At 41.1% G+C, this 20,564-nt stretch overlaps 5 protein-coding genes across 16 annotated transcripts; 3 read left to right on the top strand and 2 right to left on the bottom strand.

Annotated features, from left to right (window-relative positions):
- Positions 1–83: 83 nt before the first annotated feature.
- LOC132793297 (protein nervous wreck) lies at positions 84–7,695 on the bottom strand. 12 transcript variants are annotated; one of them, XM_060803103.1, is made up of 12 exons: positions 7,527–7,646; positions 7,055–7,183; positions 6,719–6,948; positions 6,124–6,651; positions 4,477–5,359; positions 4,244–4,412; positions 3,758–4,174; positions 3,618–3,680; positions 2,196–2,221; positions 1,762–2,128; positions 1,337–1,677; positions 84–1,241 (listed from the first exon to the last, which is right to left on the bottom strand). In XM_060803103.1, exons 2-12 carry the CDS (start codon positions 7,073–7,075, stop codon positions 1,185–1,187), a joined length of 3,102 nt encoding a protein of 1,033 aa, XP_060659086.1. In that variant the 5' UTR covers positions 7,076–7,183; positions 7,527–7,646; the 3' UTR covers positions 84–1,184. The 12 variants fall into 12 exon arrangements, with proteins under 12 accessions (XP_060659086.1, XP_060659082.1, XP_060659077.1 ...); XM_060803099.1 differs by having other exon boundaries at positions 84–2,128; XM_060803094.1 differs by lacking the exon at positions 7,527–7,646 and adding an exon at positions 7,656–7,695 and having other exon boundaries at positions 84–2,128; positions 3,758–4,412.
- A 796-nt stretch (positions 7,696–8,491) lies between these two features.
- LOC132788350 (all trans-polyprenyl-diphosphate synthase PDSS2-like) lies at positions 8,492–10,582 on the top strand. The gene is made up of 3 exons (XM_060795690.1): positions 8,492–9,185; positions 9,245–9,434; positions 9,603–10,582. The coding sequence occupies exons 1-3, from the start codon at positions 8,854–8,856 to the stop codon at positions 10,407–10,409; spliced, it is 1,329 nt and encodes a 442-aa protein (XP_060651673.1). The 5' UTR covers positions 8,492–8,853; the 3' UTR covers positions 10,410–10,582.
- A 173-nt stretch (positions 10,583–10,755) lies between these two features.
- LOC132788351 (all trans-polyprenyl-diphosphate synthase PDSS2-like) lies at positions 10,756–13,174 on the top strand. The gene is made up of 3 exons (XM_060795691.1): positions 10,756–11,204; positions 11,264–11,453; positions 12,273–13,174. The coding sequence occupies exons 1-3, from the start codon at positions 10,885–10,887 to the stop codon at positions 13,077–13,079; spliced, it is 1,317 nt and encodes a 438-aa protein (XP_060651674.1). The 5' UTR covers positions 10,756–10,884; the 3' UTR covers positions 13,080–13,174.
- Positions 13,175–13,187: 13 nt separating this feature from the next.
- LOC132788352 (methyltransferase-like protein 22) lies at positions 13,188–14,476 on the bottom strand. Its single transcript, XM_060795692.1, has one exon. The coding sequence runs from the start codon at positions 14,288–14,290 to the stop codon at positions 13,457–13,459; it is 834 nt and encodes a 277-aa protein (XP_060651675.1). The 5' UTR covers positions 14,291–14,476; the 3' UTR covers positions 13,188–13,456.
- A 516-nt stretch (positions 14,477–14,992) lies between these two features.
- LOC132788349 (serine/threonine-protein phosphatase 6 regulatory subunit 3) lies at positions 14,993–20,261 on the top strand. The gene is made up of 10 exons (XM_060795689.1): positions 14,993–15,269; positions 15,406–15,605; positions 15,684–16,008; positions 16,158–16,471; positions 16,562–16,700; positions 16,762–16,880; positions 16,948–17,527; positions 17,776–17,840; positions 17,907–19,001; positions 19,090–20,261. The coding sequence occupies exons 1-10, from the start codon at positions 15,210–15,212 to the stop codon at positions 19,250–19,252; spliced, it is 3,060 nt and encodes a 1,019-aa protein (XP_060651672.1). The 5' UTR covers positions 14,993–15,209; the 3' UTR covers positions 19,253–20,261.
- The last annotated feature ends 303 nt before the right edge of the window (positions 20,262–20,564 follow it).

Raw genomic sequence — 20,564 nt, 5'->3', positions numbered from 1 at the left:
TTTGTTAATATATAGATATATATATTTTATTTATTTATTTCAGTAAATTAACTTTAAGAGAGTTTTTGCTCATACTATAATCAGTTTCATCTTGTGATCTAAGCTTTGAGTATTTGGTTTTTTTGTTTTCTTTTAGTTATTCGATTTGCAAAATTTGATTAGGCATTTCAGGTATAAACCGAGATAATTTGACTAAACTTGTTCGCTCCGAAAGACGCAAATAATTTAACTAATTAGAATCAACTTTAAATAACAACATACAACAATGCTATAGTGCTTATATATTCGGGAAATAATAAAGTGAAATTTCCTATGATGGGTCACAATTCCTTATATATGTAAGTTACATAGATGTGCTAACATTAAAATATATTCTGATATCCGTGTGTTCAGTAAACCATAATAAATATCTCTGAGCTAGTTGAAGTACATACTTGTTGTTTTTGGCTGATATTGCTATTGTTAATTAAGCGTTGAAACAATTTAAAATATATAGTCTTTCGCTAATACATATATGTTATCATATAGTTGACTTAGATATATACACACATATATATTTATACTTATTATTGCTCGATTATTAACTGATGATATTCGAACATCCTTTTCGGGGACTGAGAGAGAACTACAAGTACAACGATTGCGACAGTTGCCTATCCAAAAAACGATTATAATATACATATTTCAATATACCTATATATAAAGACGCATTCCGAATTTCGCTTTCTCAACAATTCTACAAAGAAACAGATTAAGTATTCTTTACGAAACGTTCAAGTTTGAGCTATATATCAAAAGATATCGCGATCCTCTGTATAATGTGTTGAATTTGTTGCTATTGTGGAATTCGGAACACGCCTGTTATACTTATCATTTGCATTTCAGAGAGTTTAACATATTACAAACTAATATACATATATAAACAGTGATATATGAAGTATTTATGTATGATATATGTAAGTATATCTAGATGTATATGGTGGTTGTCGATCATTGAGCTGTGTACACTATGGCGTCGTTGTATTATGTTTTGTTACTTCATTGATTATTGCATATAATTGTTTTGTGTATTGGATTAGAAGACAAAGCGTCTCTTTCTCTCTCGGTTAGAATTCTGTGTAGAGACATTCGTAAATGCAAACAGAGCGGTTTGTTCAGTGGTGTTGCTGCTGGTGGTGGTTGTTCTATAACTGACCGTGAGTATAGTCTATATAGAAGGTATCGTGCTCTTGCTTGAGTGCCTAATAGATAACGAACAACATTAAAGTCGACAAGCTGGAGACTAAGACATTGACATTCTTTAGGCGTTCGATTCTTTTAGATTCTCCAAACGAGCCAATTGATTGGAGTCCAATTCCTCCGGTATGCTTGCTCTTCCACCGACCACCTGCTTGGGTGCCTCAATGACATCTTCGGCAGCTGCCTCGCAATTCATATCCAAGTCGTGAGACTTCTCGCCTCCACCTCCACCTCCGCCACTCCCGCCGCCTCCGGCAAATGCATCATCGAAATTAGCATCGAAATTGGCCTCAAAGTTGGCTTCAAACGCATTGCTGCCGCCTTCAGATGCCGAAGCGCCGGAATTAGATTTCTCGGTGAAGGGATCCTCGGCTTCGGGAAGGACGGGCACATCATCGGAGGCCGAGTCAGTGGCATCCTGGCTAGACGGTTGATCCTCTGCGTTACAGGATACATGATACTCTGTCAGTGTTATGGTTACAGCTGGCCCCACTTGACCGCCACCATCGACAGCAACTTTACCTTCTTTTACGGTTGTCGTTGTCGCTGATTGAGATTGTTGCTGCTGTGGCTTTTGTTGCAACACTTTTGCCGTTGGCTTCGGCACAATATCGGGCTTTTTATCTACGACCACGGGCTGCTCTTTGGGTTGCTGCTGCTTATCGCTAGCCGCAGGGGACTTTGACTGATCACTCTCTCCTACTGGTGGGAAAGATTTATCGGCACCGTCTTCAACCATTGGGGTTGCAGCGGTAACAATTATTTGTGCCATACCTAAGTTCAAAGTATTCGCAGTAGCGCCGCCATTGGCCGCACCTCCCTCCGGACCCTTGGCTAATTGTGGGGGCGGCATGCTTGGCGGTGACTTCCCATCGTCACTTAAATCGTCCTGCAAATACATAAAATTACTAATTAAATAAATTCACAAAGTATTTTACTTTCTTAATTTATGTTACCTCCATGCCAGGCTCTTGTATAAGAACTGAGTTTGCATTAAATAAAAGCAGAGAAAAATATTTCACTTAGTCTCTTTGTCGTTACTCGAATTTATAATTATTTAAATACATATGTATTTATTCAAAGAAAAATCCTTAGTCAAGTGTGTAGAACGTTAAAGGCTCAATCTAAAGTGATATACAAGATCTTGAACTAAAGGAATACGCTATAGGGCTGAATACACGTATAAAGGGTAAGATAGGATTCAAAAAATAAATACATTATACATACATCAAATCGAAATGATATTTGCACAATTTTATTCAGCGTTTAGGTGGATTGATTGGGCCTCATGCGCATGCAATTTATTAAGGCTTGATTTATTTTTTGACAAGGATAATGTGGGAAGAATATTAAAATTTATTTTTTGATTACTGTTTTATACTTAAGATTTTTCTGACTCTGACTAGAAGTACTTCAATTCTTCATGCTTATAGTAGTATATCATAAAAGTTCTTGAATTAGGATAGAAAGAATTGATTTTACTTTTAAAATGGAGAGTGGGATTTTTAATATATTTTTGAAACCTTCACAAAATATCCAAATATTACAGTGATTATATAGTTGTTTAATCAAGAAAGGGGTAGAGATAGAAAACAGGCAACAGTTGAGATGAGAAACATTTAAAAGTACATCAAATTTTTGGTCATAAAATACACTGAGTCAAAAAGTATAGTAAGTAGTTGGAAAACAAACTGTGGCTTATAGAATCAATTAGAATGCTTTTTTCAACGATACGATATCAAAAAGAATCTTTTACACATATGTAGTAGTATTTATATATATTGTATATTACAAAAGAAATAATAAAGAATTCGAAACTCAATCGAAACTTGAGAATGGAATCGTAGACAGTGGCATAGCAGGTAACACCAACACACACATAGAGGACACACGTTGATAAGCCTAAAGAACACTGTAAAGAATTGTAGTTAAGTTCTTTCCTTTTACACTTCTCTCAACACATTTTCATAGACATAGTTTTGATAAAACATTAAAGTTCGTTTTTTGGTTTTTGTTTTTAGTTTTGGATAGCACATTAACGGAGAGTACGGAGAGTGGTGGAGAATAGTTACAGTGATGATAGTGGTTTATTTTTTTTTGGTGGTGGTTACGAGTATTTGGTAGTGGTTAGTAGTTAGACGAGCTGCACTTGAAGAATAAGTTTAGGTACCTCTAGAGAATATAGAAGCAGGTATAACAATACTTTTTTTTTTGGTTTTTGTTTTGTGTTTAGTGAAATAAAAATGATATAGTACTAGAGGAATCGATATTGAGTGTAAATATAAGAGAGTTGAGTATTGGTAGTGATATAAATAAGACAATAGAGAGATTGATCGAGAGAGAGGAAAGGTGTAAGCTTGTATATGCATCTTATTTACCTGGCGGAGGCATGCTAGGAGCCGCAGCGCCATTTGGTATATAACCGCTGTCCCTATCCTCATCTGAAGCGCAATGAGAACAAGTAGATGACGAGTCAGCTTACAATGAATAATTAAACATTTAAATTCTCAATACTCACCAGCTGTATCCTGTGAGGCAAACATATCCTCCGTTATGTCAGACAGCTCCTGTGCGTACTCTGGCGGCAGTGCGGGGGCCGGGGGCAAGGCAAAGTTGGGTGGTGCCATCGGTGGCGGAGACTCGTCGCCTCCATCGCTGAGCAGCTCGCCCATCTCATCGCACTCCTCAACGACCAGCGATGGGAAATTGCCAAATTTACCATCCAGTTCACCCTCCCACCAACCATCGTCGACACCGTGCGCTGTCTTCGTAATGATCTTGATCTTGTCGCCCTCCTCGAAGGTCAGCTCATCCTCGGCGGTTGCATCGTAATCGTAGAGCGCAATGCACCATTCCACATCGGATTTGACGCGCTTCTGTGGTGCCATTATGACAGAGACCTGGTCGGGTGATTGCATAGAGTCCACCGTTTGATCTTCATTGTCAACGGTGTAATCGACAGATGAGAATGAGATTTGTGAGCGCAATTGATTGCCTGAACTACCATTAAAGGCGCCACCGGCCGCATCCTGCTCAATGTCCAGATAATTGTGTGGCACATAACCCTCCTCCCCGCGATAGTTGCGGGCACGCAGCCAACCGTCTCCATCGCCCTCGCCCACCACCTCAAGCTGTTCATTCTCAACGATGGTCAACTCATCCGGATTTTGTGCCTGCAAAGCATAAAAGGGAATCCAATTAGCATCTAAAAACAACTCATCAAAACTCTTTACTCACCGTATAGCTGTAGAGAGCTGTGCACTTGAAGATGGCCTCCTTGGGCTCTGGCACAATGGGATCATCCTTATCCTCCTCCTCGGCATCCCAATTGACCTCAGTTGGATCATCCCAACCACCACCGCCTCCGCTGGCCGCCATCATTGGCACAGGTGCCGCAGTCGATGGCTGAGCACGTTCGCGTTCCTCTGGCTCCTCATCGCTGTCACTGAAGGTGCGATCCCGTGACAGTTGTGTCTCCTGTTTGGGCTTAGCAGCAGCAGCAGCTGCACCACCAGCTGCCTCCTCTTTGTCACTGTCGTAGAACGAATCTGAGCTGGGATTTTCACCCTGTCCGGAAGCATCGGTGCGCATGGAAATCGAGCTGGCGGAGCGTGTCAATTCCTGCACACCCATAATCTCTGCCTCCTGCACCCATTCGTCCACATTGATGCCCCCATCGCGCAGACACTGCAGACACGCCTCGGCCTTGGCTTTTTCCGTCTCGGAGCGACGGATTTGGTCACGGAACTCATCGATTTTGGTATCTAGATCTGGGCCATTTGGATCGTTGGGATCTGTGCGTTGACCAGCATCCCTCAACGATTGACACAATGCCAACTTCTTGGCATACTCCCGTATTGAAGCATTTTCCTTCACCACACGTCCAGCCAAGTTCTTTGCCTCCTTGGTCAACGTCTCGGCTGCAGAATCATGCTCTGCGGTCACCTTACGCACTGGATCATTATCGCATGCCTCAAAGTCGTACTGAATGTGCTGCTTGAGCACCGGATAGAACAGATAGCAACACTGCAGATTGTACTCCCTCGTCAACTGCTGCGCCTGATCCCGTATCTTGCCGAAGCTGTTCTGCGTGGCCGAGCAGGTGAGTAGCTCTGTGCGTCTGGAAGAATAATTGATAAGCATGTTTATTAATAAATATTGCATTCGACTGCCGGATACCAATCAATGTGTAACACTTAGGAACTTAATATTTGAAGAGTCACGATTTTGTTGTACAAGAGCTTGAATTATGAGAAAATTAACAATCTTATCGATGTCAATCCGATAAGGTTCACTGAAGAACCATGAAGAATGCCTTTAACACCCTAATTTTATTAATTTATTGAACACGTCTCATATAAGGGTGGGTTAAGAAGCTAAAAACGGCAAAAATATAAATTTAAAGACTACGATTGTAGCCATTTCAGTTCAAATTCTTTATACAGTTTTATTTAATTGACTTTAAATTAAATGTTTCTTTTTGGTTTCATTTCATTTGTTAATACTAAGCAAATAATCACTAAAAGATACAGAAATGCACTTTAGAAACCCTTGAATTAAATATGATATGAGTAATGAGAAACACAAACAAGTCTTTTTCAAGTCAAATTAGTTGAAAAGAGAAACTAATTACGAAGCACTCTCGTACAGTGGCGTCTCTGTAAGTGTGTTAACTTGAAAAGAGAAAACCTTTGATACAGTGATGTACCCGCATGTGAACTGTGTGGGCAGCAAAGCTGAATTAAACTACTTTTTACATATACATCTCTAGAGAACAATAACAAATATAAGACAATTTTATGAGATTCATAAGGAAATATTTACTACTTCTGTGTTACCCAAAGAAAAGCATTAGCTAATTAATTACCCATTTGTGTTACTCACCCCATTAGCATAAGATACTCGGCGACTCGCTCAAATACATAATTCTCCATGGTTGTCATCGTTGTTTGCAAATCGACGGTGAAGTAGCGATTCTGATGTGCATTGGCCGCAGCTAGACTAAGTACGTAATCATTGCGTGCTCCCGAAGACTTTTCCTCGAGCAATTCCTTGCGGGAAGTCACTCTGGCGCTATTCTTTTGCAGTGATGTGATGGATTGGAAAAACGAGCCCTTCTTCTTCTTCAACTTCTCCTCAATATCTTTGGCCTTGTCGCGAACATCGTGTGCACAGTGCTCCTCATCGAAATAGGACTTTTTGGTCTTGTCCACATCGCCAACGCTCAAATGCAGTTCCTTCTGCACATTGACAATGCCCGAAAGGGAACGTTTGGCAATGGCCAGCTTATAATCCCGCAGCACTTTGGCCTCGTCGGCAATCTGTTGCTGGAACACCTCAATGGCAGCCAGTCGAGCACGAGCCAGTTTCTCATTCTCCTCCAGCACTGTGCGCCAAACGCTCCACATATTCCTAAGACGAATAAAGAGTTTGGAAAGGTTAAGAAATTCCAGAATTGAAATACAATTTGAGCCCTTACCAACGCTCCTCCATGCCATCCATTTTAATGTCGGGTATATTTGGGATTTTCTTATTGAGATACTGCGACGAGATCTTGAGGAGACCTTCGCTATATGATTTCTCAATGGCAGATCGCTTGATGGTGAACTGCCGTATATCCTCCAGTAGATCGCACTCATGCTGATTCTTTAGCTGCAACTTGGCCACCTGCTCCGTGTGCAAATTCTTGAGGAATTTCACATAGTTACCCTGCATGATTCAAAGAAATCCATTGAGTGTGTTGTGTTTTATGTTGTGTGATAAGGATTATCGATTTATGTGTGATTCTTATCTGACGGATTTTTCCGATTTATACCTTACGCGGCGGCGGCTGCATTCTGATAGCTTGGCTACTAGCACAACAATTGGGCACAGTTCTATCAAGCGGAAGCGGTTTCTTGATCTCGAGCTCCAATCAAAAATGGCTTTACATTACCTCAAGCAGCTGCAAATGACAAATGAAGAGTGGGCGAGAGTGGGAGGAGGTGAAAAGAAAAGCGTATAGTTAATGGATTACCAAAGAAAAGCTTATGTAATAAATGCGTGAGCTAAATTTAAGAAAAGTCGCGACTGCAATCAGCTCAAATGCAATTTTACATAATCGAAATTAATGTTGCAAATTGATGGAAAACTTTCACTGAAGCTGCCCGCCCCCGAACTGCTCCCCCGCCCCATGTCTCTTGGCGTGTATCGATTTCTATTGGAGCACAGAGCTCCTTAAGATTTTCGTTTTTCTTTTTTTGTTGGCATGCCTGGCACTACGTTTACAAGAAATTCTGGGAGCTAACACTTTTTTTGGACATGCTTTGTTGTGGCATCGAGTTGTCTACCAATTAGTTGTTTGCAAAATTATTTTATTCATCAATTTAATAGGGAATTTTCACGTTTTCACGCTGCGCGCTGTGTTCTTTGCGTACTTATCGATTTCGATTTGAATACCGTTGTAGCAGTTTTTCCACACATACACCGTTAGCTGCTGCGCGAGAGAGCGAAAAACAGAGTAAGAGAGAGCGACCGAGTTGGGCTAAAAGCAAGGGTGTGTGCTAAAAGCACAAACATGTTCATTCATAGCGTTCTTACAACCGACACATGCGCTGTGGACCCAGTGTTTTTAAATGCAACTGTTATTCTATGTAAAACCCTTTCATAAAGTGTTTTCTTACAATTGTCACTACGTTTACGTTTCCATTGTTTTTCTTTTACCGAGAATGACACGCATTCACTTGGCAGTAAGCAACTAATGTCAAAATTTGGCGACAATGGGCTTTTGCATACTGATAAACATAAGTATGCTCGCTATCAGTAAACTTTTTAAATTGATAAATATTGATAATTTAACAACTGATAAGTGGCCAAGCGCAAAAGTATATTACGATTATTTGAAGACTCTAAATATACTGGGCTGGTCACACATAATTAGGTGTGAGGCAATTTCCACAAGAAGACTTAATAGACGTATTTCAAAAATGGATAGTGCTTGATATGAAACAAATAATATTGTTATTGATTAGCTCACATTAAGAATGAATATTGTTTAAATATACAAATAACTCTTATAATAATATGAAAAAATATACTGCGCCGTACAGCAGGATGCGATAAATAAATACTGCTTGCATACCGATACCAAATTTCTCCCACCTGATAATCGATGAGGAACGCGCACCTGCTATCGCTGCTATCGATATATCGGCAAAGACACAGCTGATTTTAGAAAAAGAAGAGCATAAAAACCAAAACAAAACAGTGAGTGGAATAAAAATGCTCGCGGGAGCAGCGGCATTGGTAGCCAAACGAAAACCTGTTTTCAAGTCAAGAGCAAACAAACAAAACGGTTGTGGCGCCGCTATAGCCAATTGTAAAAGTGGGCCGCCAGCGAAGAAGCAACAACAGCGGCAGCAGCAGCAGCAAAGAAGAGGTTACGCCCGAGTCCAAAACTGTGATTTCACTTTTTGTCAGTTTGCCACCGAGCAGCAACGCGAACAGCAGCAGCAACAGCAACAAGTGCAGAAAGTGTGGAATTTATGTGTCGAAATACCAATAGCTTGAGTAAAAGTAATTGAAAGTGGAATTTGTGCACGGGATTCAAGTTTATTTACACAACCGATTACAACGATGCAACGAGCTACCACGTTGATTATGCAACAGGTGCTGCGTCAAAGGATGCAGTGCCTCGTTTCCAATTCTCGATTACCAGTGGCAACTTTCACTCATCATCATCAGCAGCAGCAGCATCGTTATACGGCTACGTCAACGGTGACGAGTAAACAAGCAACGCCACCACCGAGACACGACTGGAATCGTGCGGTTAGCGAGGCGGAGCGGATTGTTGGCTATCCCACCTCGTTCCTCAGTTTACGTTGGTTACTCAGCGATGAGATTGCCAATGTGGCGCTGCACTTGCGCAAGCTGGTGGGCAGTGCGCATCCGTTAATGAAGACTGCCAAGTAAGTCAATGAAGTCTTAGTGCATTTCATTCTGATTTTCCAATCTAAACAATTTCAAGGCACCTGCTGTACAATGGCAAGAACACAATGCAAGCCTGGGGACTGATTGTGCTGCTCGTGTCCAAGGCTGGCGGACATGCCGCCAACATTCCGGATGTAGAACAGGACAAGAGCGCTGGCGTACTTCACTCGCAACGAGCGCTGGCCGAGGTCACTGAAATGATTCGCATCTCCCACCTGGTGCACAATGTAAGTTTGGCCCGTCACTTCAATTTATACCACAGATAGAAATCTTTATTGCATAGAAGATAATTTCATGAAATTGTATGCAAAGCGCAATCTGTTAATTTGCATACAATTCATATAATAAGACATTATTTACCTATTTAAATTCATGTAATTTCCCCTCCCCTTCAGAGCGTTGTCAACTTGCAATCGGGCACTCAGGCGGGACAGGATGGCACCACCTTTGACGACATGTCTTTTGGCAACAAAATTGGTCTGCTCACGGGCGACTATCTGCTGGGACACTCCAGTGCTGAGCTGGCCAATCTGCGTAACCAGGAAGTCGTGGAATTGATTTCCTCCGCTGTGCGCGACTTTTCCGAATCGGAATTCATTGGCGAACGCGACGAACAGAATAATCCGCTGCCCTTCAAACCGGGCACCTTCCAGCGTCCCTCGCTCGCCGTTGGCGTCGATTTCAATGAACACGACGTACTCACTCCTATGCCCATTGGCCAGGTGATGGGCAATCCGGAGCAGGAGTGGGAGTGTCGCAATATCCTAAATGCCGGCAGTCTGCTAGGAAAATCCTGTCAGGCATCCCTTAAGTTGGCCCAACAGAGTGAAGAGATGCAACGTCATGCCTATCGCTTTGGCAAGCATCTCGCACTCGCCTGGCAAGCCTGCTTGGATGCTGAAATCTTTCAAACTCCCACCTTACCACTGGACGCACAGTTTAGTTTAGTGAGTGCCCCAGTGCTGTTCCATTTGGAACACGACCCCAGCATGTATGCGCTGTTGGAAAAGGGCAAGCAAACGGTGGAGCACATTGACTATCACAAGATACACAAGATCGTTATAGCCGGCCCAGCGTTAGCCAAGACTAAGGAGCTGCAGTGCAAGCACACGGCAGCGGCGCTCACAGTGCTGCAACATTTTCCGGCGACGGATGCACGACAGGCGCTGGAGAACATTATACTGGCGATGCAGGATTTGTGACGCGGGTGCAAGGCGACGTCAATGGGTTCAGGTTTTAATTATAGTACAATGACATTAGCTTAAAGCGTATACAGTTCACAATTTAGACTAATGCAGAACATTAAGCGGGGCGGACAAATGAATTTGTTATACAAGTACTTATAAAAATAAAGTCATTTTATTTATCAATTTAATATAGACAACGATGAAGCACTTTTTGACAAATTATGGTATATTGTGTTGTTATTTGCAATTAAGTTTTAAGGCAACGTTATTATGAAGTCACTAAATCATCAGTTGGTAGAATAATATGAATATATATTTTGTTAATTAGTGAATGAATAAGTCAGTCATACGATAACCTGCCAAAAAGCAGCAGCAACAAGTGCAGAAAGTGTGGAATTTATGTGTCGAAATACCAATAGCTTGAGTAAAAGTAATTGAAAGTGGAATTTCTGCACGGGATTCAAGTTTATTTACACAACCTATTACAACGATGCAACGAGCTACCACGTTGATTATGCAACAGGTGCTGCGTCAAAGGATGCAGTGCCTCGTGTCCAATTCTCGATTACCAGTGGCAACTATCACTCAGCAGCAGCAGCAGCATCGTTATACGGCTACGGTGACAAGTAAACAAGCGACGCCACCACCGAGCCACGACTGGAATCTTGCGGTTAGCGAGGCGGAGCGGATTGTTGGCTATCCCACCTCATTCCTCAGTTTACGCTGGTTACTCAGCGATGAGGTTGCCAATGTGGCGCTATACTTGCCCAAGCTGGTGGGCAGTGCGCATCCGCTAATGAAGACTGCCAAGTAAGTCAATGAAATCTTAGTGCATTTCGGTGTGATTCTCCAATCTAAACAATTTCAAGGCATCTACTGTACAATGGCAAGAACACAATGCAGGCCTGGGGACTCATTGTGCTGCTCGTGTCCAAGGCTGGCGGACATGCCGCCAACATTCCGGATGTGGAGCAGGACAAGAGTGCTGGCGTACTTCACTCACAACGAGCGCTGGCCGAGATCACTGAAATGATTCGCATCTCCCACCTGGTGCACAATGTAAGTTTGGCCCATCATTTCAATTTATAGTACAACAGATAGAAATGTTTATTGCATAGACGATAATTTCATGAAATTGTATGCAATTACAATTTAACTTAACTTTAAGACAGCAAATTAAACACTTTTTATACCCGCTACCCATAGGATAGAAGGGTATTATAACTTTGTGCCGACAGGAAATGTATGTAACAGGTAGAAGGAGGCATCTCCAACCCTTAAAGTATATATATTCTTGATTAGCATCAACAGCCGAGACGATCTAGCCATGTCCGTATGAACACCTAGATATCAGAGACTATAAGAGATAGAGCTATAATTTTTTTTCGACAGCATTTGTTATGTTTGCACGCAGATCAAGTTTGTTTCAAATTTTTGCCACGCCCCCTTCCGCCCCCGCAAATCAAAAAAAATCGAATAACAATCGTAATTTTAAAGCTAGAGTTACAAAATTTGGTATATACATACAATAATAACTATAGTTGTATGATTCCTAAAAATTTGGTTGCCATCAGATAGAAATGGTCGAAGTTATTAAAGAAATACTTTTGTATGGGCAAAAACGCCTACTTACTAGGAGTCTTAGTTGCTTTGGCTGACAATCTGGTATATTGAGCCGTCTATGGTATATTTTGAATGCGGTACTATATCGATAAACCATTTGGTATATTTTTAGTATTTTTGCAGTATATTTGGCATATTTTGAGAATAATATCACAAAATATATTGGTTTTATTCAAAATGGGTAGCGGGTATCTCACAGTCGAGTACACGCGACTATAGCTTTTTTACGTGTTACCTATTAAAATTCCCATTCAGAGCGTCGTCAACTTGCAATCGGGCACTCAGGCGGGACAGGATGGTACCACCTTCGACGACATGTCCTTTGGCAACAAAATTGGTCTGCTCATGGGCGACTATCTGCTGGGACAAACCAATGCTGAGCTGGCCAATCTGCGCAACCAGGAAGTCGTGGAATTGATTTCCTCCACTGTGCGCGACTTTTCCGAATCGGAATTCGTTGGTGAACGCGACGAACAGAATAATCCGCTGCCCTTCAAACCGGGCACCTTCCAGCGTCCCTCGCTCGCCGTTGGCGTCGATTTCAACGAACATGACGTACATGCTCCTATGTCCACTGGCCAGGTGATGGGCAATCCGGAGCAGGAGTGGGAGTGTCGCAATATCCTAAATGCCGGCAGTCTGCTAGGAAAATCCTGTCAGGCATCCCTTAAGTTGGCCCAACAGAGTGAAGAGATGCAACGTCATGCCTATCGCTTTGGCAAGCATCTCGCACTCGCCTGGCAAGCCTGCTTGGATGCTGAAATCTTTCAAACTCCCACCTTACCACTGGACGCACAGTTTAGTTTAGTGAGTGCCCCAGTGCTGTTCCATTTGGAACACGACCCCAGCATGTATGCGCTGTTGGAAAAGGGCAAGCAAACGGTGGAGCACATTGACTATCACAAGATACACAAGATCGTTATAGCCGGCCCAGCGTTAGCCAAGACTAAGGAGCTGCAGTGCAAGCACACGGCAGCGGCGCTCACAGTGCTGCAACACTTCCCGGCGACGGATGCACGACAGGCGCTGGAGAACATCATACTGGCGATGCAGGATTTGTGACGCGGCTGCAAGGCGACGTCAATGGGTTCAGGTGTTAATTATAGTACAATGACAGTAGCTTACAGTTCACAATTTAGACTAATGCGGAACATTGTTATACAAGTATACTTATAAAAATAAAGTCATTTTATTTATTAATTTAATATAGACAACGATGGAGCGCTTTCTGGCAAATTATCGTATGTTGTGTTGTTATTTGCAATTAAGTTTTAATGCGACCTTATTATGAACTCACTGAATCTGTTAATTAGTGAGTGAATAAGTCAGTCATACGATAATTTGCGAAAAAGAGATCGACATAACAATCATATTTATCTATTATCCCTTGATTTGCGAATAAGTCTCGCTGCTGGAGCTACTCTCGTTTGTCTTTTGACTCAACGGCTGCTGATGCGCATCAAAATGAGCTGTGGACACCGTTCGTACTCAAAGTACTGTGGAAAGTCCAGTGGTATGTTCTCTATAATCCAAGGTTTCCTTACCGTCTGCCTGAGGAAATGCTCGTACATCGGAGCCACAGAATCACAATCCTCCAGAGTAAACACATAACGCTTCTCCATCGCCATGTAGATGGTCTTTGGCTTTCCTGACTTTTGGCCACGCTCAAAGATGTGCTCGATAACCCGCACAAAAGCATCGGTCAAACTGTCATCGTAAACAACATCAGCTGCCATTATAACATCGCTGGCATCAATGGCCGCTATTAGCTGCTCGCTGAGTTGAGATTGGGGCGCCATAAAGTCATATTCCAAAACAGACACTTGACCTCGCAACAACTTTGCATTGCGCCGCACATTGCTCTGGATTAACTCCAGAATCTTGCCCAGATTCACATCGGTGCAATAGACTTGGCCATGGCCATGAATGGCAGCCGTAATGCTAGTGAGTCCAACGCCAGCTCCCAGCTCCATAATGGTCTTGGAGTCAAAGTCCTGCCGCTTTGCAAATAGATAATCCGCCAGGAGAAGAGCTCCACGCCAAACCTGGAGTCCGACCAGCTTGATTTCTGTGGCTCCGGAATGTTCGAGTTGGATGATTCCACGGCGAACGCGCTGCACGTCTAGATCGCCATCCTTGTCCACAATGGTGACATCGCTTTTGGAATCCTCGTCGGGATAACGAAAACGGAACTGGGAGACTAGATTGCCACCGCCACTGTCCACGGGCTGATAGTTGGTCTCACTATAGATTTCGGATCGTACGGTATACATCTATGCAGCCGGAACAGAGACATCTAACTAATAATTTCGGCAATTCTGCTGGCATTTAGCCAAAATCGAGAACATAAAGGCTGCGACATTGACAACTAAATGCTAGTGTTGACAATGCACAAGCAAAGACACTTGTAGCTGATTGAGCTTTCGAAACCAGCCAAAAAAAGCTAGACTTGTTGAAAATCAGCTAACAACAATAGTACAAGTAACATTGACAACACTATGACATTCAGCTGAGTGTGACCGCAGACTGAAATTCAAAATATGCAATTTTAAATTTAAAAATATGTAGCTATCGATCAATAAATTAATATAAATTATAATTTTATTACAAAAAATTATAGTCTACAATAAATTGATTTAAAATTGTGAACTATTCTTTTAATTTCAAACCCAATTCTGGCTGAAAAATACATGGTATGTACAATAAACTGCCCTACACCATTGAAAGTTGTCAAAGAGAAGCTATTAAAATATACAGCTCGGTATTCCATTTATTTATTGGTTGGCACAAATTAAATAATTAACAACTAATGTTTTGTTTCTTTGACCATATGCTCGCCCTTTTTTATTCAAGCATTGCCACTTTTATTCATTTTAACAGCAACTTTAACATACATTGTTGCGCTCACTACAAACTCTATTTGTGCAGTTTCGAGCACTGCTTGACCATTTCGAGTTTAACAGTGCCATTTTGAGCATAACAGTACCCTTTTTACATCAGCGTGGCAACGCAATTTTTGGGTGAAAAATTATTGAAATCGTTGTAAAAGTGCAAAAAAACAGCAGTGCTGTGCATCGAAATAGCTCGAAATCAGTGCAATTACACATTTAACAAGCAACAACAAAGCAAGCTTGCTGCCTATTTCTTCTCCCCAAGCCTGAAAGTGTCACCGCCAAGACGTACGTGCGAAAAATGTTTTGGGACAAGGGTTATGCGCCCTCAGCGAACATAGAGGCGCTGCTAGAGAAAGAGGTTGGTATATTATTTATTCGTTGAACGCGATCTTTTTTGGGTTCAATTTTCATTTTGTTGACTGTGCTTAGTTTAGTAGCAAAAATGACTGGACTTGCTAAAAGTTTGTTGGTATAATTAATAATTTTGTGCACAGAATTCCACGGTGGAGGAATTTCTCGACGAGGAGGAAATACTGCAGGAATGCAAAACGCCAAAAAAGAACCTCGTCAACTATTTAACACGGCCCGAAGTAATTAGACGACTTGTCGAACTAATCACAACGGAACCATCGGAGGATGTGCCGCTGGCGCAGCGTTTTCGCTATGCAAACATGTCATGTGAGATACTAACACTGTAAGTTGCTCCCCCTTCTCCACCCAACAAAAATATACAGGTATATTAACTAAATATCTTTTAAATAATCTTGTATAGCGGCCTGCCGTCCCTGGATGAAAAGCTGCTGTCCGATGCGAATACACTACAGTTGCTGTATTCATATCTGGAAAAGGAACCACCGTTAAATCCATTGCTATCATCGTTTTTTAGCAAAACGTTTAGCATGCTCTTTACCAAAAAGCCTGAACAAGATTGGTTTTTGTATCAACAAATGTGCCTACAACTTTTGGAATATATTAAAATGCAGACGAATTTTTTGGATTTAATTTGTAAACACTTCGACACACCGGTCATACCTGATTTAATAATGCAAATGATGAAGCTCATCGATGGTGGTCAGCTAAAGCGCAACCTATACGAAGTATGATAATATAAATTGTTAAGGTCTTAGGGTCTGTTCCGGTTTACAAGTAAATATATACTATTTACGAGCCGGAACAAATCCAACCATTATCGAACTTCAATCTTAGCATCTATATGTATTGTAATGATTCATAATCTTTATTGCAGTGGCTAACTGAAGATAAAATTGTAGAGAGACTGATTGCAATATTGCGTAATCCTCAAGAAACCGATAAACATGCAAATGTTGCGGACTTTTTCTGTGATCTTATTAACCAAGGTCGTCTAATGCGGCAAACCGAACAGGAGAACGATTCATTCGAGCCGGCCTTTGATGGCTCCAATCCCATATTGAGAAATATTGAATCCGTACAGACAATAGAAGCCTTGTTAAATGTGATTTTGGAACCAAACGCTCTAGAGAGCGCCATCTTATCAGGAATATCGGTTGTACTTACGCTAATCAAACCCATAAAGTTCACGTGAGTCACGCTAAAACAAAGCAAAATAATGGGTTTCCTCCCCCAGTTTTAAAATCTCGAATAACTGGTATTTTTAATCCCTATTAACAGTGATGAGCCCAACTCAGATCGCCAGCGTTTGTTGCAGAAACGTGAGCGTGAATTTCATTTGGAAGTGCAGGAGACTGTGATTACAGTGATGGCGCCACGCCTCAAGGAATTTGTGCATGTGCTCAAGAATCCACCAGCGGTATGTTTGCCGTTTTCTGTTTACAAGTTGTCAATTTACTTATTATATCTAAAACTTGCAGAAACCGAGTTTGGAGACTACGGCAGCGGTGCTGACACCTCCATTTGGTAAGACACGTCTGCAGGTGTGTCGCGTCTTTACCGCATTGTTGGAGACGAAGCATGAGACTATTCAACAGGCGTAAGTTTGCTTTAAATATCTATAATTATCTGAATATCAATTAACACTTATTTTCATCTATTGTCAGTATTTGTGCCACGGACTATTTTGCCTTGCTGCTGGACTATTTCAAGGAATACTGCTGGAACAACTTTTTGCACAGCGAGATGGAGAAGGCATTGCATTTGGCCTTCTATAACGAGTTGTCAAACAACAATACCACCTCAACTGAGTGCACCGACATTTATCAGGATGATTGCCTATTTGATTGCCTAATGAAAAGCCCAGCGGCTATAAACTTCTCGACCGATGTGCAAGCGAAAAATTTCGCAAATGATGCAAAGCGCGCAGAGGGCGGTAATGATGGGAAAGACCAGACAATTGAAGCGGCATCGGCATCAGAATCGGCATCAGCTGAACAAGAGGCAACTGACACTGATCAGCAGAATGAGAATCCAAATGCAAATGCAACGGCAGAAGAAGTGGAGACCAACCAGGAGAACCATATTAAAAGCAATGATGCAGAAGGTGCTGAAGCAGCGGTTGCTGGAGCTGCTGATGATGCTCAAGCTCAACCAAATCCGTCGACCGAAGGGCCGCCAGCACAGAATGATTTGGATAAGACTAAGACGCCAAACAATAACCTGCCCACAGAGATGCAAACATATGTAAGTATTGTTTTTAAAGACTTTCATAATATTTATTAATTTTCTTGAAATCTATTAACTAAGCATCAATTGCAAATATTCTCTGTCTGTCTGTCTCCGCCTGTGTACTCTTAATTTATTTATTGTGATTATTACTCTATCTATCTCTGTAAATTACATATTCCTAGTGAATTTTCACCAATATATCTTACTAATTCAAATTAATTTCACTATACATATTAATTGTATAACACTTATGATCTTTTCAGCTGATTGTCAAATGCCAACTGGTATCCAAATTGGTCAATTACTGGCGTCACAATACAGAAGCGCAGTAAGTATACATCATTCACCCTCTATATTTGGATTAGACTATAATACCTTTGTTATTCTTCTGCAGATCTGCCGAAAAGGGTCGACGACTAGGCTATATGGGCCACCTCATCAAAATTCTTAAACATATTACGAATTGTATATCAGAATCTGAACATATCGCTGCCTTGATTGCCTCTAATTTTGCGGATGAGTCGGAGCTAAAGCTCTGGCAATCGCTGATCGATGCCGATGAAGGTGAATTCACGAAAGCAGTGTCACAACAGAGTAAACTGTTGGCCAACTGCAATCCACACGAGGACAATGAGTACAGTGCTGGCAACTCGAAAGATTTTCTGGGCGAAAACACTTGGGATATTAATACAGCATCGATCACTAATGATGGTTATAGCGATCTGGATAACACACTGCAGGACATTGTATTTACCACGGACAACGATCAGTTTATGTTTCAATTTGGCCAGAATATCGACGATGATGACGACGATGATGATGAGAACGGTGGCAGTGGCGGCGATGGTCTCGGTCATCATGGTCATGGTATGTTTACTAAGAATTCCATCACCCTCAACAATCTGGCGGCTGATCCCTGGGAGATGGACGTACAGTTTGCTGATATTACTGGTGCCTCTACGGACGTGAATACTGATAATGCCAGTACTGGTAATTGGGGAGCTGACTTCAACAGTGACAACTTCGCCGACTTCGATGCGCATTTCAGCACCTTTGGCAGTGATTTGGGCATGCCGCATACACAACCCCCTCCTTCCGATGCATCACAATCGACCGAAGCCAACGATCTATCCGCCAAGACCAATAGCGATGAACAGCAACGGGCAACGCTTAACGAGGACGATGTGTCCATGACTGCAACCATAAAAGACGACCACCAGGCAGAGTATGACAACAATGCCAATGTGGAGAAAGCCGCCAGCGATAAGTTTAACGAGCTAAACGATCTCGACACTGCTGCAACAGCAGCTTCGGCTGCCACATCCATCGTTAGTAGGTTGCAGTCGGTGCTGCTCGCTGGCGAGGAGGACTACGAAGATGATGAAGGCATGTGGACAAAGCCATTGGGTGGCAATAGTAGTCTATCTGCGATGGCAACCGATCAACAGCCTGCTTCAATTTCAAATGGACCCAGTAAAATTAATGAATTGTAAGAATACCAGTTGCCAATGTATACAGTTTGCTTTTGAGTTGTTTTTTTGTTTGAAACCTAATGCATGCATAACATTTAATTGCAGCAATCATGCCAACGACAATAGCACCAGTAACGATGCTCGCGACGATAGCAACATCACAGCCAGATCGGAGCAGGAGCAACAGCAGCAGCTGCAGCAGAAGTCTGATAGTATAAACGCAGCGGCTGCTAAAACCTTTGCTGAAAATGCAACAACGACAACATAAATGTGCCGACACATACACCCAACACACACACACATGTACAGGCACATTGACACAACCACATACATACATACTACATCAACGATTGCAATTTGTATAGCATAAAATATGTCAAAAAGTTGTAAACTTAAAAGCCTTTGATTTGCTCTTTGGTCATCTCTTATACATAATCATGCATACATATTTACATACCTAATTGAATATATATACATATACACTACACTACACTACATACTACTACTATACGTACATACTATATAGCATTGATGTACATATATGTACACCTCTATATACACATATATAGTATATATATAATGTACACATAGGTTGAAAATGACAACAAACGATTGTGTATTTGTAAAGCCCGAGCCCGCCCAATTCAATAGCAAAACAAAAACAAATAGTGAAAGTAAAATGATGATGAAGATGATGATGGTGATGTTGATGTTGATGATGATAATGAATTGGAAAATATGTTGTAGATTCCTGCTATTCCTCGCTCATCGTATTGCCAATTTCCTATTTATTAAAATAAGCTGTATTCTGTTTTTGTATCTTTATTAGTTTCTTCTATAAACTCTACAATACTCTCAATGTGTTAGACAACAAATGAGCATTACTAAAAGTACCAGCATATTATAAATTTTTGTAATTGTTCTTAGCTTGATCTGAATATACTGATGTACTACAATACGTTTATTATTTTTGTAATGTTTAATTGGAGACTTGTATTTATTGTATGTATTTTGAAACAAAACCAAAAAGCGCTAAAAATCTATACAACAAGCATACACATACATGATATACACTCATTCACACATACTTACATATGCTGCAAGCACAATTAGTATATTTATGTATATACTATTATGTCCCTTACTCTTATTCTTTTGTTTTACCAATTGAGTTTCACCAAAAAATGTATTCAACGTCGAAAGTACAAAACTGAGAACTAAACAAAAACAAAAAAAAAAAACGAAAAAGAAAAAGAAAAAAACGACAACAGCAAGCATTTTTGCCACGACACGGATAATCTGAGCATAAAACATATACAATTATATGTGAATCGCATAAACTATATCCTTTTTATACTTTTTTAATCGAAATGAAATATGCAAATCATTTAGACTTTCCAAGAAGACATTTTATTCGTACCATATACATATTTATCTATATATATATTGTATAATTTTAAACAGCTTTGTTGTTGCGTTTGATATATATTTAAATTTGTCGCCTGAGAAATGTTTGTGTTAAAACGAAATGATAAACCATTATGCCATCTTTTGCTTCCAAATAATTACAATTATATTTA

The sequence above is a fragment of the Drosophila nasuta genome, chromosome 3 (genome assembly GCF_023558535.2).
Source record: "Drosophila nasuta strain 15112-1781.00 chromosome 3, ASM2355853v1, whole genome shotgun sequence".
Classification (NCBI taxonomy): Eukaryota; Metazoa; Arthropoda; class Insecta; order Diptera; family Drosophilidae; genus Drosophila; species Drosophila nasuta.
This window is presented reverse-complemented; position numbering and strand designations above follow the sequence as displayed.

What these genes read in the sequence shown, in the direction of transcription:
- LOC132788352 (XM_060795692.1), bottom strand. Translation starts at nt 14,290, where the DNA reads ATGTATACCGTACGATCCGAAATCTATAGTGAGACCAACTATCAGCCC.
- LOC132788349 (XM_060795689.1), top strand. Translation starts at nt 15,210, where the DNA reads ATGTTTTGGGACAAGGGTTATGCGCCCTCAGCGAACATAGAGGCGCTG. An exon ending in TGCTCAAGAATCCACCAGCG is followed by an intron (nt 16,701 to 16,761) that starts GTATGTTTGCCG and finishes TAAAACTTGCAG; the next exon opens with AAACCGAGTTTGGAGACTAC. An exon ending in CCCAGTAAAATTAATGAATT is followed by an intron (nt 19,002 to 19,089) that starts GTAAGAATACCA and finishes ATTTAATTGCAG; the next exon opens with CAATCATGCCAACGACAATA.
- LOC132788351 (XM_060795691.1), top strand. Translation starts at nt 10,885, where the DNA reads ATGCAACGAGCTACCACGTTGATTATGCAACAGGTGCTGCGTCAAAGG. An exon ending in CCGCTAATGAAGACTGCCAA is followed by an intron (nt 11,205 to 11,263) that starts GTAAGTCAATGA and finishes AACAATTTCAAG; the next exon opens with GCATCTACTGTACAATGGCA. An exon ending in TCTCCCACCTGGTGCACAAT is followed by an intron (nt 11,454 to 12,272) that starts GTAAGTTTGGCC and finishes ATTCCCATTCAG; the next exon opens with AGCGTCGTCAACTTGCAATC.
- LOC132788350 (XM_060795690.1), top strand. Translation starts at nt 8,854, where the DNA reads ATGCAACGAGCTACCACGTTGATTATGCAACAGGTGCTGCGTCAAAGG. An exon ending in CCGTTAATGAAGACTGCCAA is followed by an intron (nt 9,186 to 9,244) that starts GTAAGTCAATGA and finishes AACAATTTCAAG; the next exon opens with GCACCTGCTGTACAATGGCA. An exon ending in TCTCCCACCTGGTGCACAAT is followed by an intron (nt 9,435 to 9,602) that starts GTAAGTTTGGCC and finishes CCTCCCCTTCAG; the next exon opens with AGCGTTGTCAACTTGCAATC.
- LOC132793297 (XM_060803091.1), bottom strand. Translation starts at nt 7,556, where the DNA reads ATGCCACAACAAAGCATGTCCAAAAAAAGT. An exon ending in CAGCTCTCTACAGCTATACG is followed by an intron (nt 4,413 to 4,476) that starts GTGAGTAAAGAG and finishes TATGCTTTGCAG; the next exon opens with GCACAAAATCCGGATGAGTT. An exon ending in TACAAGAGCCTGGCATGGAG is followed by an intron (nt 2,129 to 2,195) that starts GTAACATAAATT and finishes ATGTATTTGCAG; the next exon opens with GACGATTTAAGTGACGATGG.